This window comes from Echiichthys vipera (assembly GCF_963691815.1).
Source record: "Echiichthys vipera genome assembly, chromosome: X".
NCBI classification, from domain to species: domain Eukaryota; kingdom Metazoa; phylum Chordata; class Actinopteri; order Perciformes; family Trachinidae; genus Echiichthys; species Echiichthys vipera.
Window position 1 is genome coordinate 25,548,937 of NC_139825.1, and position 16,418 is coordinate 25,565,354.

The 16,418-nt window shown below is 39.8% G+C and overlaps 1 protein-coding gene across 1 annotated transcript; it reads left to right on the forward strand.

Annotated features, from left to right (window-relative positions):
* Positions 1-4,853: 4,853 nt before the first annotated feature.
* On the forward strand, positions 4,854-16,197 carry LOC310965508 (myosin heavy chain, fast skeletal muscle-like). Its single transcript, XM_083939163.1, has 41 exons — positions 4,854-4,989; positions 5,061-5,109; positions 5,635-5,850; positions 6,083-6,226; positions 6,311-6,467; positions 6,736-6,763; positions 6,973-7,081; positions 7,182-7,274; positions 7,361-7,424; positions 7,514-7,612; positions 7,707-7,810; positions 7,914-8,052; positions 8,136-8,254; positions 8,353-8,502; positions 8,586-8,756; positions 8,842-9,148; positions 9,243-9,313; positions 9,397-9,484; positions 9,606-9,723; positions 9,805-9,928; positions 10,021-10,157; positions 10,251-10,506; positions 10,607-10,849; positions 10,930-11,106; positions 11,419-11,564; positions 11,667-11,757; positions 11,840-12,229; positions 12,308-12,434; positions 12,749-12,867; positions 12,952-13,148; positions 13,236-13,419; positions 13,533-13,698; positions 13,820-13,944; positions 14,094-14,402; positions 14,490-14,693; positions 14,782-14,907; positions 15,069-15,239; positions 15,328-15,432; positions 15,526-15,621; positions 15,798-15,929; positions 16,070-16,197. Exons 3-41 carry the CDS (start codon positions 5,647-5,649, stop codon positions 16,088-16,090), a joined length of 5,811 nt encoding a protein of 1,936 aa, XP_083795289.1. The 5' UTR covers positions 4,854-4,989; positions 5,061-5,109; positions 5,635-5,646; the 3' UTR covers positions 16,091-16,197.
* Positions 16,198-16,418: the final 221 nt, after the last annotated feature.

Sequence of the window (16,418 nt, forward strand, 5' to 3'; positions counted from 1 at the left end):
ATTAATTAGTAATCCTTTAAAATTGTGTTCATCTGCTGTCATTGCGAGCAGTTGCCGCTGCAGAAAGCTGATGCCCTAAAATAGATTTTAAGTCTTGAGACTATGATATATTGTTATAAGCATCCGTTCGCTCATTGCCTTTGTGAAGCCCACCAAGGAAGTGAGTGTTTTATATCAAAGGTTGTTCCACAATAAGACTTGAGGCAGTGGCAAATGGCAGAGCACTGAGAACATTGCTGAGGAGACAGCTATATTTGTATTTCTACCAAATAAGAACACCCGGGAGCATACGAGATCGAGTTTCACATTTTTATTGAACGTATAGGCCTGTTTGTGCGGGTGTGAAGTCCTCAGTATGTAGCTCCTAATGCCCTCTCTCCATCTTTCCCAGTTCAGTGTCATCTTTCAACAAGGAAAGAATGCAAACTACCACACATGATATAACATGATCCCCTTCTTGCCGCGTATGGGGAACAAACACTTGACTTAAGGGAAGGTCATGCTTCAAGCCTGGCCTTGTCTTCAGTTCATCTGTCAGGACACACAGTACAAGACCATTTAAAGAAAGGGTTTATAAATACATAGGCGCCCTTGAGACAACACAAGTGCCTGTCTCGAAAAACCTGGAGACATAAATGTAATCACCTGTTGACTCAAGATTCCACATCGGACAATAGAGCTGTGATCGACATTTATAGAGTTTACTGACAAATAAACCAGGGAGCTTTATGAAGCACAACACGGAGGACTTCTGAAGCCACCCGACGAGTCACAAGAGCCACTAGAATAGGTGATATAGCGGGGTCAAAACGGTTTCTCACGTCTGATACTGACAGTTGAGTTGTCAACAGCAAACCTTTAAACCTTTGACTTTCAGCAGCACAGAGGGGAGATGAGAGGGTCAAAGACAGACCTCGACTGACTGGTTATACTGTCAGGAATGCAGACATGTAATCTGATATGCTGGAAAATATGAAGCGTGAAAGTGACACAAAATCTGATCAAATGGATAATGTAAGGAGGGGATTTGTTAAAAACAGAAGCCTTGATATAATTTGCCAGAAGAGAGAGTGTCAAACAGGAAACATGATTAAAATGTAAAACTTAAAGTGAAAGCTGTGTCAACTGAGGTGACTTGAACAGTCCTCCTTTGTTCTACTACATCATTAATATGGTTGTTAATTGTTTGTCTAGAGTCATTTTGGTAACTGTTTGGCAGTAAGAGTCAGTCCTGCTAAATGATGAACTATATGTAACACAATTGAGTTGCATTAAACAATACATTTTGAGAGAAAAAGCAACTCTTAATCCAAATAATGAGCAATGCTCAGGCTTTCATTAATATTTATTGAAATCAATTATCACAAGTTTCTGATTCAAATCCAGTTTGAATTTCCATCCCTCTGCGCTTTTCTCCTTTAAAATCTTAAAATCAATCTTCCTCCTCCCCCGCTGACAGTTTGCTTCTTTATGCTCAGACAACATTGGGCACGACTCGGCCGCTCAGCTCTCTCTATAGAGCTACAAACTTTTGGATCACATATTCAGTCTCTGAATCTCATATCAGATTACAATTACAGTTAACATTTGACCATTTAACACAAAGTTTCTTAACAGTTCTTACATTTTTTTTGTATGATGTACTGTTAAATAGAAAGTGCTTTTATTTTTGTATAATGTTTGTTTATTCCCTGTCTGAATTATACCATTTAATGCCATTACCATACCATTTGACCTGCCTAAGGACTGCTGATGAAATTTAGCTATCTAGCAAACTCTGGTTCCATCGATGACTGTCCATGATCCTTGTTAAATTAAGAAGCAGATAAAAATATGCAGTTTCGTTAGTTTTATTTTGCATTAGCCTGCTAACCCATAACCAACGAGCCAGGTATAAACTAAAAGTCAATTCAATTCAGTTGAAAAATACTTTATTTGTAGCAACTTGAGGCAAGCATGTTTACAAACACAAAAACAACAACAATCTTAACATACAAATATTACAATGTTACAAAGAGTCGAAATACACAAAGACTAATGACAGCTGTCAATTTATTTGCCCTGTAATATAAATGAAACAGATTCATAACAAATACATTAATTCTGTGAGCTGAATAAGATATGTCTATTTATCTATTAGTTTTCTGTGTGATGTGACACCGTGTTAATGTTCATTATATCAGGTTTCAGAGACAGTCCCTAGAAAGCCCGAGCCCTTTGACCCATCCACTTGACCCTATTTAGGATGACCACGTCTCTCATCCGTTTGAGCTTGGCGATCGTCACAGCCTCATAAACCACCGTGAAAATCAGACATGTGAGCCAATAAATATTTGTCATTCTGTTGGTTCATTTTAGATTTTAGAAAGAACTGTGAATAGGAAGAACTGTGTGAGAAATAGTGGACAAGAAGCCTCTGACTGTGTCAGAGCACTGTCAGTAGGGGGTTAATGAAAACCTGAGACTGTTCTCCCTCCAGACAGTTCCCTAGAAGTCACGTCAGCAGCCAGAGAGTGTAAACATGGCAACAACTAGTTTTCACTTCTCTCTTTAAATAGTGTGTTCAGATCATTTACAATATTTTTTTAATTACCGTTACCACCTTGTTAACTTCTACACTTGTAAATCTTTTGTCTGGAGCCACAATAGTTTATATTTATTTAAAATCACATGATGACACTTAAAAACACTTAGTAGCAAATGAGATGGTGGTGTTTACAGATCTCCTTTCCATCACATACCTAAATCAAAACAGATGGCTCAGGCTTCCGCCGGGCTCCACTCACTTTCCAGACAGTACTGTATGTAGTTCAAGTTTATTTGTGTGGTACAATTTCATACAAACTGCAGTGACTCAAGACTGTAGACTTGGAAAGTAATAAATGCAAAAATAGAACGAGGACCCCTGCAGTCCTCACTTGTCTGTTCCTTTATGCAGGCCGATATACGGCTGCAGAGCCTAAATTATTCCGGGATAATTGCAAAAATTCTTTGAGATAATGAATATGTTGTGAGTCTAAAAACAGGACTGCTTTTCTAAGAAGTTTCAATAATAACTGGTCAAATTACTTCTGTTCCCAAAGAAACTGAAATGTCAACACCGCTCTCTACTGCACAAGTCTGTTGTATCATCTATTAAGTGGTTCAGCTGTGTGACAGTATAGAGCAGTATTCAAACATGTAATAGATGTTTTTAATAACACGTTTGTCGAATACTCAGTTCTGATTGGCCAATAATGGCATTCTACGGTGTGTCATTTCTGAACAGCAGACCGCTGCTATGAATAACAGATTGTTGCTATGGACTCGGTTCTCATCATAGACTCTGAAGGAACAATTTAAATCAATAAATCATCTCAGAACAATATTTTGTGTCAAATTATTGTTTTTTTTTAAAAAGTAGCTGTTTAATAAACAGGATAATGTACAGAGAGCAGGTCATTCTTGCAAATTATTATACTTTCTAATTTGCAGTAATGATCGGATCGCTCTACATTATTCTTTACATAGCACTCTCTAATGTAGTTGTAAGCAGAAAAGGACTTTAATGTCCAGTATTTGTCAAAACTAATCTTGTCACATTAACCTAATAAAGACATCAGATTTTAAAACGAGACAATTAGACAGTTTGACAAGCTTTATTATCATTCAAAGTGGTGTAGTGATCTCTCTTCATTATTCTGGCACAACGTTACAATCTTTCTATAATAAAACAATATTTTGTGTGAAAATATTATAAAAAACAGTGGTATTTTTATTTTCCACAATATGCGTTGACATTGACACAACAGAAGCTACAGCGCTTTGAAATGGACTTTTGTGTCAAGGGAACTTCAAAGCAAAGTTATCTTTCTCGGGATACATATTTCACATTTTACCAGATACATAAATATCTCCTTGACGCATTATTGAAACAACAGAGGAAATTAAATGCTATAAATATAAGTATTGTTCTTCTTGCTATTGTCCTTCCTGCCTACAGTACAAATCTAATTAAGTTTGGGATTTCATAAAACACAGCCAATCATGAGGTATCATCATTTCACAGGTTCTTAGATTAGCAACTGTTAGGCCCAATTCTGCTCCTTTGTCACAGGAAAGACTTGCAAGGCTCTAAAACCGAATACCAGTGACATATGAGAGCTTCTCCACGGCTAAAGTCGGATCATGTGCAGTGCCAAGGTGCATTAAGGAGATTATCATAAAGACCAAAACAATGTCTGAACTTCAGTAACCGATACGCCTGCCAGTTCAATATTTACACTAGGTTAAAAAAAATGCTGCATTGTAAGTCTTGATCTATTTATACACCTATACATCCAGTCTCTAGTTTAACTGTGTTTATGTTTTATGTGCTCTCTCTCGCTACGAAGCCACTAAGGACATTGTGACTTCTATTTAAATCAAATGATACAAATTAATATTGTCCTGAATGAAACAACATCACAATAAACTCTGTCCATGTGTGTTTTTGTTGATAAAGCTGAGTTAATCTGGGGATGACACCAAGGATGAGCCATTTATATACTGTACACACTAACTAACCACAGTCATTTGAATTTCAAATTTCAAAGAACAGTCTGTGGACATATTTCTCATTTAATCCTCATCACTTGCCTCTTCAAACCAGTGACTCTGAAAAAGTTAAAGCAACAGTAGTTTAATCTGCGATAAACTGTGCGTCTGTTGTTCAGTGACAAAAGACACCAGAGGTCAGATTATAGGCAAAAATACTCAAGCATGAGAGCGTAAACGTACATGACCAAATAAAGCAAGTCATTTGTGCTGTGTGAACACCGATCTCTCTATATAAGAAGGGAGGCTGGACACCCCCAAGGACTGACAGACGACCAGTCAAGGTGAGTGTGTAACAGTCTTTTATTAGCAGAGGAAAAGCAGCAGCTTAATGAACAATGCAGGGCATGAAAATGCATTACCAGACACCGCAAAGTGAATACAAAACTGTCTATGCCAGGACTTCAGTGTACAGTAAGTTCATTTTTAATATGAAATAGTTTAATTACAGTTTTTAATTTAAAAAATACTTGTGCTTTCTTCAGAACCCTCATTAGACCATCAATATCTGTTCATCTGACGGGAGGGAAGAAGGTAATTTAATTGTTCTACAGCTGTTTCATTTTTATCCAAAGGCATTTTTAATCAAGAGCTGAGATTATATTTGTGAGTCAGGCTTTGTTATATGAATGTTCTATGTTTGTTAAACCTTAACCTTGTGCGGAATGGGTAACAAATCAATTAACATAGCTAATTGTTGAGTCCGATGTCATCATTAATGCATCATTAAATAGAAAAAAATAAATAGTCACTTTTATTCAGTGTTATTGCTGTTAACTTGTTATGGATTTAAGGATTTAGTGGCACATGCAACAAGTCATGGCTTTACCAAAGATACTACACAATTAATGGAAAATGTATGTGATGTCAAACTGTAAAGTTAGCTTTTGTGTTTAACTTTTCATTTGGAATGAAACACAAATAAGTAAAATTATAACACTGTCCTTTTTTGGCTTTTCTCCATTTGAGTGTAACATTAATCACAATGTTCACAGCTTTGTTCATTGATGAAGTACCACAATGAGAAAAAATAAGGAGCCTGTTTTTACTTACTTGCAGTAAAGGGTCACCATGAGTACGGACGCGGAAATGGAGTGTTTTGGCCCGGCGGCCATTTTCCTCCGGAAGCCAGAAAGAGAGAGAATTGAAGCTCAAACGGCTCCCTTTGATGCTAAAACATCATACTTTGTGACCGAGCCCGCAGAGATGTATCTAAAGGGGAAACTTACTAAAAAAGAGGGCGGCAAAGCCACTGTGGAGACCCTGTGTGGAAAGGTGAGCATGATAGCGGTGGATTAACTGATGCCAATAACTGTCGGCTTTAAGTGTGACACTGTGACACTTTTTTTTTTAAATACTAGTAGATGAAGGGTCTTTTTATGGAACAAAATATGTTCAGCACAAAGGGAAAGGTAAAATGATACCTCTGGCTATAATAAATTAATACTGACCAGCTCACTCTCATTTCGGTCTACTCTCTCCCTTGTTGTTTCTCTCTCTGTAACAGACGCTCACTGTCAAAGACGATGCCATCTTTCCCATGAACCCTCCAAAGTACGATAAGATTGAGGACATGGCCATGATGACCCACCTCAGTGAGCCCTCTGTGCTGTATAACCTCAAAGAGCGCTATGCAGCATGGATGATCTACGTGAGTTCGACCTAATCATCACATCAGACAAAACAATGATCACAGGAAGACATATGTCACTAAAAACTCTCTCTGTCTCCACAGACTTACTCAGGGCTCTTCTGCGTCACTGTGAACCCCTACAAGTGGCTCCCAGTGTATGACTCAGTGGTTGTTAATGCATACAGAGGCAAAAAGAGGATTGAAGCTCCACCCCATATCTTCTCCATCTCTGATAACGCCTATCAGTTCATGCTCACTGGTGTGTGAGAAGTGTGCCGAATCTTTGCAAGTTTTAAATAGAATATCATATGAGAAGAGAGCAGCTATTACAGTTCATATCAAACATTTTGAACTTTAAACGCATATTTTGCAAAACCTGTTAAGCAAGTAGCACAGAACCTCTTTTTTTTAAGGGTTTTTAATCATCTTGACATTATAAGATATTATAAGTCCACATAATTGTTGTACATTTCTATCAAATGTTAGAAATGTTTTGAAAATATTTTGTTGTTGGGTTTTTTTTACAGACCGTGAGAATCAGTCAATCCTTATTACGTAAGTTTGCCAGTTTTATACATTATTAACAGAGTAATCCTGAAATCAATTTAACTGCATGTCGAAGAAAAGTCTCAGCACACTAAATTAAGTAACAACACACAGTAATACTGATTGGAAAGCATGCTCTAGAGTTTATTTTAATGGTTGTTCAGTTCACCTTAAACACAATGTTTCTGCTGCTAATTGATCTGTTTTTATGCTCAAAGTGGAGAATCCGGTGCAGGAAAGACTGTCAACACCAAACGTGTCATCCAGTACTTTGCGACAATCGCAGTGGCTGGAGGAAAGAAACAGGAGCAGTCTGGAAAAATGCAGGTAAATGAACACATCTGTTTTAAGGACACAGACATATTGAATATGATCTTGGAACCACTAGGTTTGAAGCATGAATTTTTGACTTGATTTCCAAATGAAGGGGTCGCTGGAAGATCAAATCATTGCAGCCAATCCCCTGCTGGAGGCTTATGGTAATGCCAAAACTGTGAGGAATGACAACTCATCCCGCTTTGTAAGTGTTTGTTAACCTGAGTTTTTAAACAATATCTTAATTAGATAAAAGTGAATCAAACTTTAATCTAGTGCTCTTTTATATAGGGTAAATTCATCAGAATCCACTTTGGAACAACTGGGAAGTTGGCCTCAGCCGACATTGAAACATGTAAGGCTAGAAATGATGAAGATGATACTTCAGTTTGTTTTTAAACTCATTCTATATTAATGACTGGTGTCTAACTGTGTGATCGGCAGATCTGCTGGAGAAGTCTCGAGTGACGTTCCAGCTGTCTGCTGAGAGGAGCTACCACATCTTCTATCAGCTCATGACAGGACACAAACCTGAGCTGATAGGTGAGACACTTTAGCTTTTTAAAAGCCATTGACTACCTGCTATATAGTGTATGTCTGCTTACAAGAAGTAACCACACGTGATTTCTTGCTTCAGAGGCTCTACTCATCACCACCAATCCGTATGACTATCCCATGATCAGTCAGGGTGAAATCACTGTCAAGAGTATCGATGACGTTGAGGAGTTTATTGCCACTGATGTAAGAAAATTATCAAGTCCACACGCAAACTGTATATATTTGGAAAATGTTTTAATTAGTTTCCTGAAAGCAGAATTTCTGACTTTTCTTTGAATACTTAAAGACTGCCATCGACATCCTGGGCTTCACTGGTGAAGAAAAAGCAAGCATTTACAAGCTGACCGGAGCAGTGATGCAACACGGAGCAATGAAGTTCAAGCAGAAGCAGCGTGAAGAGCAGGCAGAGCCCGATGGCACTGAGGGTATGTTGTACTTTTGAAAACGAGTAAAAAGTCATTTGGATTCCCAATAAAAAGGACATCCCTCAGTCTTCTTTTCTTTTCAGTCGCTGATAAAATCGCATACCTCATGGGCCTGAACTCAGCTGACGTACTAAAGGCACTGTGCTACCCGAGGGTGAAAGTCGGAAATGAGATGGTGACAAAAGGACAAACTGTGCCCCAGGTAAAATATTCCCATGCAATGCAACTTTTAATCTATTTATTGTTCATTTTTGCAACATTGTCATTCATGTTTTGTCATTGCTGTATCGTTAAAATCAGGTCAACAATTCCGTCATGGCTCTCTGCAAGTCGGTCTATGAGAAAATGTTCTTGTGGATGGTCGTCAGAATTAATGAGATGCTGGATACCAGGCAGCCCAGAAACTTCTTTATCGGTGTCCTGGATATTGCTGGATTTGAAATCTTTGATGTAAGTCTGATTATGCAATTTATTGCTTTTTTTTATGACAATGATTTTGGAGATTTAACTTTGGCTTGTTTCAAAAAAATCAGTTCAACAGCTTGGAGCAGCTGTGCATCAACTTCACCAATGAAAAACTGCAACAGTTTTTCAACCACCACATGTTTGTCCTGGAGCAAGAAGAGTACAAGAAAGAGGGAATCGAATGGGAGTTTATTGATTTTGGTATGGACTTGGCTGCCTGCATTGAGCTGATTGAGAAGGTGAGCGACACACTGTGTCTTAAACACAGAAAACTATCAAATGATTTGAAAGCTTTTTGTTCTAAATATAATTTCATCATGACAGCCAATGGGCATCTTCTCCATCCTTGAAGAGGAGTGCATGTTCCCCAAGGCATCAGACGTCACCTTCAAGAACAAACTGTATGACCAGCATATTGGTAAAACCAAGGCTTTTGAGAAGCCAAAGCCCGCCAAAGGCAAAGCTGAGGCTCACTTTTCCCTAGTGCACTATGCTGGCACTGTTGACTACAACATCAATGGATGGCTCGACAAAAACAAAGACCCCCTGAACGACTCTGTGGTTCAGCTCTACCAGAAGTCTTCAGTCAAACTGTTGGCTCTCCTCTATTTATCACATGCCTCATCAGAAGGTACATGCTCTTGTCTCTATACCATGGGATATGAAATATTCAAAATGTATGTCTTTAGTGTAATTATTTGTTGTTATTGTCGTTCCAATGACAGCTGAAGGTGGTGGCAAGAAAGGTGGCAAGAAGAAGGGTGGTTCCTTCCAGACTGTGTCTGCATTGTTCAGGGTAAGATATGAAAGAAGGATGTATGTACCTCATTGGACACTTTAAGTGTATTTTGCTAATGTAATGTCCTTTTAATTCTTCAGGAGAATTTGGGCAAGCTGATGACAAATTTGAGGAGCACACATCCTCATTTTGTGCGCTGTCTGATTCCCAATGAATCAAAAACACCAGGTATCTGATCCTTGTATCGATGTTGATTTAATATATTAAGCTTTCAGAAATTGGAAACAAAAAAATGAATCATGAATTGACCATTTCTAGTTCAGTATAAATTCTAAATGATATATCATAGGTCTCATGGAGAACTTCCTGGTCATCCACCAGCTGAGGTGTAACGGTGTGTTGGAGGGTATCAGGATCTGCAGGAAAGGCTTCCCCAGCAGAATCCTCTATGGTGACTTCAAGCAAAGGTACCAGACCTTAACAGACATTGAAATGTGTTTACTGTCTTCAAGGTAGTGTGTCTAACGGAATGAAATCTTTACTTTTAGATACAAAGTATTGAACGCTAGTGTCATCCCAGAGGGCCAGTTCATTGACAACAAGAAAGCCTCAGAAAAACTGCTGGGCTCCATTGATGTGGACCACAGTCAGTATAAGTTTGGCCACACCAAGGTAGAGTAAGAAGTGCTTTCCTGGCTGTTTACAATGCCACATAAGAGTAACTAGTATTGATAATGATTTACTTAAAAATAATGAATTCTCAGGTGTTCTTCAAAGCCGGTTTGCTGGGAGTTCTAGAGGAGATGAGAGATGATAAACTAGCAGAGCTTGTGACAATGACTCAGGCTCTCTGCAGAGGATTCCTCATGAGGACAGAGTTTGTCAAGATGATGGAGCGCAGGTAATGTGTACATTTTTAAAGCATGTTTTTAAAGTTCCAATTTTTTCAACAAAATTCTTTTCTAACTTCATTTTTTTTCTTTGTTGTTGACAGAGATGCAATTTTCAGCATCCAGTACAACATCCGCGCATTTATGAACGTCAAAACCTGGCCATGGATGAAGCTGTACTTCAAGATTAAGCCTCTGCTGAAGAGTGCAGAGACTGAAAAAGAGATGGCCCAAATGAAAGAGGACTTTGGAAAGATGAAAGACGATCTAGTAAAGGCTCTGGCTAAGAAGAAAGAACTGGAGGAGAAGATGGTTTCTCTGCTGCAGGAGAAGAATGACTTGTTGTTGCAAGTGCAGTCTGTACGTTGGATCGTTACACCGCATGTGCATGTATACAACATCAAATCATATCAAATGACTGATTAGGCAATGACGTGGATCTGTTTGTATTGACTTTAAGGAAGGTGAAAACCTCAGTGATGCAGAGGAAAGGTGCGAGGGGCTCATTAAAGCCAAAATCCAGCTTGAGGCAAAATGCAAAGAGACGTCTGAGAGACTGGAGGATGAAGAGGAAATGAATGCTGAGCTGACTGCAAAGAAAAGGAAGCTGGAGGACGAGTGCTCTGAGCTGAAGAAAGACATTGATGACTTGGAGCTCACCCTGGCCAAAGTCGAAAAAGAGAAACATGCCACTGAGAACAAGGTTACAAGAGGACTTTTCAATCATACATTTTCATGTAGATTAAAAACGTGTTAATTGAAAATTCATGTCAACTTTTACAGGTGAAAAATCTCACAGAGGAAATGGCATCTCAAGATGAGACCATTGCCAAGTTGACCAAAGAGAAGAAAGCCCTTCAAGAGGCCCATCAGCAGACCCTTGATGATCTGCAGGCAGAGGAAGACAAAGTCAACACTCTGACAAAGGCTAAAGTCAAGCTGGAGCAGCAAGTGGACGATGTGAGTAACATCGACATTTAAAAGCAAAACATTAAATTACTATAAAACAGCAAAAATCTCAAAAATTTTAAATTTGGTGTTCTTATAAGTTCAGTCCTGGATAATTTGGTGACACCCGTGGTTACCGCACAGCAAGACAAATTGGACTTTGTCTTGCTGTGTAGATGCATTTTGATAATGGATGACTGAATGGCGGACTGCTTCTAACAACAAAAACAACTTTATAGAGGGGTAGTTACTGTTGTGAATCGGATTCTGATGTTCATAAAATCTTGAGGATTATAATTTAGAAAACATCTATTTCATTGACAGCTTGAAGGTTCTCTGGAGCAAGAAAAGAAGCTCCGTATGGATCTTGAGCGCACAAAAAGGAAACTTGAGGGAGATCTGAAACTGGCCCAGGAATCCATAATGGATCTGGAGAATGACAAGCAGCAGTCGGATGAGAAGTTAAAGAAGTAAGAATAAACATATGCCATCTGTTTACCTACTTGAAACAAAAGCATGAATTGAGAGAACTACTTACACTTTATTACACCGCTTTATTCTGTCCCCTACAGGAAGGACTTTGAGATAAACCAGCTCCAGGGTAAGATTGAGGATGAGCAGTCCCTTGGAACCCAGCTGCAGAAAAAGATAAAGGAGCTGCAGGTACAACTTGAAGTATTAGTGGAAGGTAATAGGAAGATTGACATATCTTGAAGGATTTTCAGTGAAACCTTGTGTGTTTCAGGCTCGTATTGAGGAGCTGGAGGAGGAGATCGAGGCTGAGCGAGCTGCTCGTGCCAAGGTGGAGAAGCAGAGGGCTGATCTCTCCAGGGAACTTGAGGAGATCAGCGAGAGGCTGGAAGAAGCCGGCGGTGCAACGTCTGCTCAGATTGAGATGAACAAGAAGCGTGAGGCCGAGTTTCAAAAGCTGCGTCGGGATCTCGAAGAGTCCACCTTGCAGCATGAGGCCACCGCTGCAGCTCTGCGCAAGAAGCAGGCTGACAGTGTGGCAGAGCTGGGAGAACAGATCGATAACCTCCAGAGAGTCAAACAGAAGCTGGAGAAAGAGAAAAGCGAATACAAGATGGAGATCGATGACCTCAGCAGCAATATGGAGTCTGTCGCTAAAACAAAGGTGAGAGAGCAAATTTTCTGACAGGGAGAAAAAAATAATGCGGATACTTTTATACTAATATATGCTATCTTTTACCAGGGAAACCTTGAAAAGTTATGTAGGACATTAGAAGATCAACTGAGTGAACTCAAATCCAAGAATGATGAAAATGTTCGTCAGCTTAACGACCACAGTGCACAGAAAGCAAGACTTCAAACTGAAAATGGTATGAATATCATGGTTTGGGCTGGGGGGGGGGGTCATTGTTTTGAAGATACCTAGTTCAAACTTTACCTCCTATTGTTTCTTCTATTTTTTAAAAACCCTATTCCACATTCACTCCTCTACCTAAATTTAAGATTTTGTTGCACATTGCACACATGGCCATATGTCACTGGTGACAAACTTGCACAATCTACCTCTGTTCAACATGATGGCCGAGAAGAAAAACCTGCCTTCCGTGATTAAGTGAAAGCTGTATATACATTATATAGTTGTTGTGTTTTGATGTGCATTAAGTCAACTCATATCTTTGATTAGGTGAATATTCACGTCAGATAGAGGAGAAAGAAGCTCTTGTTTCTCAGCTGACAAGAGCCAAACAGGCTTACACCCAGCAGATTGAAGAGCTGAAGAGACACATAGAGGAGGAAGTCAAGGTAACAGTCTGAAATTAGCCAGATAATTACAGAGCAAAAGGGAATTGGTATCAAATATTAATTATGTGCTTATTTGGTTCATAGGCCAAGAACGCCCTGGCTCATGCTGTTCAGTCAGCTCGCCATGACTGCGACCTGCTCAGAGAGCAGTATGAGGAGGAGCAGGAGGCCAAATCTGAGCTGCAGCGGGCAATGTCCAAGGCCAACGGTGAGGTGGCTCAGTGGAGAGCCAAATACGAGACTGATGCCATACAGCGCACTGAGGAGCTGGAGGAGGCTAAGTAATAAAAAGTCCTAAAATCCCACTTTTTCCACATGCATTGACTCTGTAAATCCTCATAAAACCTGTTTACTGTGTGTTTCTTCAGGAAAAAGCTTGCTCAGCGTCTTCAGGATGCAGAGGAATCCATCGAGGCTGTGAATGCAAAATGTGCCTCTCTGGAAAAGACAAAACAGAGACTGCAGGGTGAAGTGGAGGACCTGATGATTGATGTGGAGAGAGCTAATGCTATGGCTGCTAACCTCGACAAGAAGCAAAGGAACTTTGACAAGGTCAGATATTTTTGTATAAACAGTATACAGATATACAGATAACACATGTAACGTTTTGATTGCTTAATGTCAAAGGTGACAAAAATATAATGAATCATTCTTTGCATTTTTAGGTTCTTGCAGAGTGGAAACAGAAGTGTGAGGAAAGCCAGGCAGAGCTGGAGGGAGCACAGAAGGAGGCTCGGTCCTTAAGCACTGAGATGTTCAAACTGAAAAATTCATATGAAGAAGCATTGGACCACCTGGAGACCCTGAAGAGAGAGAACAAAAATCTGCAACGTAAGACAATTGATTCTGTTTTTACTCAACATGCACTCTGAACACCAAGTCAATGTATCTTAATGATCTCTATGATATTATTTTATCCTAAAAAGAATACTTTATAAATCTGCTTCAACAGAGGAGATCTCAGACCTGAGTGAACAACTTGGTGACACTGGTAAGACGATCCATGAGCTTGAGAAGGGAAAGAAGACAGTGGAAGGTGAGAAGACAGAGATCCAGACTGCTCTGGAAGAGGCAGAGGTAAATATTACTGTGTGAGCCTCATCTTGTAAATGTTTTGGAAACAGCCCACCTCACTGCTATTTCCATTCACTTCATCATTAGTTTCTGTATTTTAATTGAAAGAGCTGTTTTTTGCTTGAGTTAATAAAGCTCACCTTTGTTCACAGGCTACCCTGGAGCACGAAGAATCCAAGATTATGCGTGTTCAGCTCGAGCTCACCCAAGTCAAGAGTGAAGTTGACAGAAAACTTGCAGAGAAAGACGAGGAGATTGATCAGATCAAGAGGAACAGCCAGAGAGTGATTGAGTCCATGCAGAGCACTTTGGATGCTGAAGTCAGGAGCAGGAATGATGCCCTGAGAGTCAAGAAGAAGATGGAGGGAGACCTAAATGAGATGGAGATTCAGCTGAGCCACGCCAACCGCCAGGCAGCTGAAGCCCAGAAACAGCTGAGAAACGTGCAGGGACAGCTAAAGGTACATCCACTGGAGGATTTGTGGCAGAGCATCTTGCTTCTAAAAACAAGCTAAAAAAATGGGTGCTGATAACCTTTTATAATTTAGGATGCCCAACTTCATCTTGATGATGCCATAAGAGGCCAGGAAGACATGAAGGAGCAGGTTGCCATGGTGGAGCGCAGGAACAACCTGATGCTGGCTGAGATCGAGGAGCTCAGAGCTGCCCTGGAGCAGACGGAGAGATGCCGCAAAGTGGCTGAACAGGAGCTGGTTGATGCCAGTGAGCGTGTGGGACTGCTGCACTCTCAGGTATGCTCAAAGGTTGACACATTATAATGTTGACTTTTTCATTCTATAGTTTATGCATGAAAAAACATATTTCCTACTTTAATAATAGAATACCAGCCTCATCAACACCAAGAAGAAGCTGGAGGCTGACTTTGTTGCGATCCAAGGCGAAGTGGAAGATTCTGTCCAGGAGGCAAGAAATGCTGAAGAAAAGGCCAAGAAGGCCATCACTGATGTGAGTCATCCTTACCCATTTAAATGAAACTGAACACAAAGTAAAAAGCCTAAAATGTTGCATATGTTTTATGTTTTTCACCCTATCTAGTATTATAGTGGATGAAACATTAGACTGCAATAGGTTTATATTTAATAAAATAAAACTCAACAACATTTCAGGCTGCCATGATGGCAGAAGAGCTGAAGAAGGAGCAGGACACCAGCGCTCATTTGGAGAGGATGAAGAAGAACCTGGAGGTGACAGTGAAGGATCTTCAGCACCGCCTGGACGAAGCTGAGAATCTGGCCATGAAGGGCGGCAAGAAGCAGCTCCAGAAACTGGAGGCTAGGGTAATGAAGAATTCGATGGGATCTCAACTTTTGTTTTAACATTGAAAACTTGCCTTCCGATTCACAGCATACACGGTTCATATTTCAGGTGCGTGAGCTTGAGTCTGAAGTTGAAGCCGAGCAGAGACGAGGAGCGGATGCCATTAAAGGTGTTCGTAAATATGAAAGAAGAGTGAAGGAGCTCACCTATCAGGTTGGCAGTTTTTCCCCTATCGATTGGTCCAGTCATCTGACAAAGGTGCCAGTTAATGCATTTCAACCATGAATTGATTGATGTTCACTGCAGACAGAGGAGGACAAGAAGAATGTCGCCAGACTTCAGGATCTGGTGGACAAGCTGCAGCTCAAAGTGAAGGCCTACAAAAGACAAGCTGAAGAGGCTGTGAGTCACAAACATTTTTCTGTATTGTCTCAAATAAAGTTGTATGCAGCAGTATGATTCACACTTCTTTCATGTCTGAAAAATGACGGACGGTAAAAACATCATTATCAGAATCAGGACATTTCTGTGTCCTCAGTCTTGATGGATGTTAACTCTATTGTTGAATTTCCTCACAGGAGGAGCAGGCCAACACTCACCTGTCCAGGTACAGGAAGGTGCAGCACGAGATGGAGGAGGCTCAGGAGCGCGCCGACATCGCCGAGTCTCAGGTCAACAAACTGAGAGCAAAAAGTCGGGAAATTGGAAAAGTACGTAATTCATAAAAACAAATGGGTTTCATGAGCTGATGTGGTTTGATAGTTACAAAAACAACAATTTGTCTGCATTGATGCTGCAAAGTTTTGTCAAATCATTCATCATTTCTTCTTTCCATTTTCTATCATTTCAGCCAAAGGATGCCGAAGAATAAACTGCAACCTCTTCCTGAGACACAATTGAGGATCATAAAATATGATTTTTCATTGAACTGCTCTCTAAATATTGTAGATCTATATTAAATAAATTGTGTTGTCTGTCTGCAGTCTTTAAACCTTTCTTTGCACAACACAAACACAGGTACTACCACACAGAAAGTGCAGGTTGGAGAAAACACTTGGGTAATGTCCTTGTAATACATGCCAATAAATAGTTAATCAGGGCCTTATGAGAATATATGTGTTAATAATAGCATCATAAGCGTAAAAATAAAATGTTTTTTTTCGTTAGATTATAAGACATTTATAAGCACTTGTAAGAAG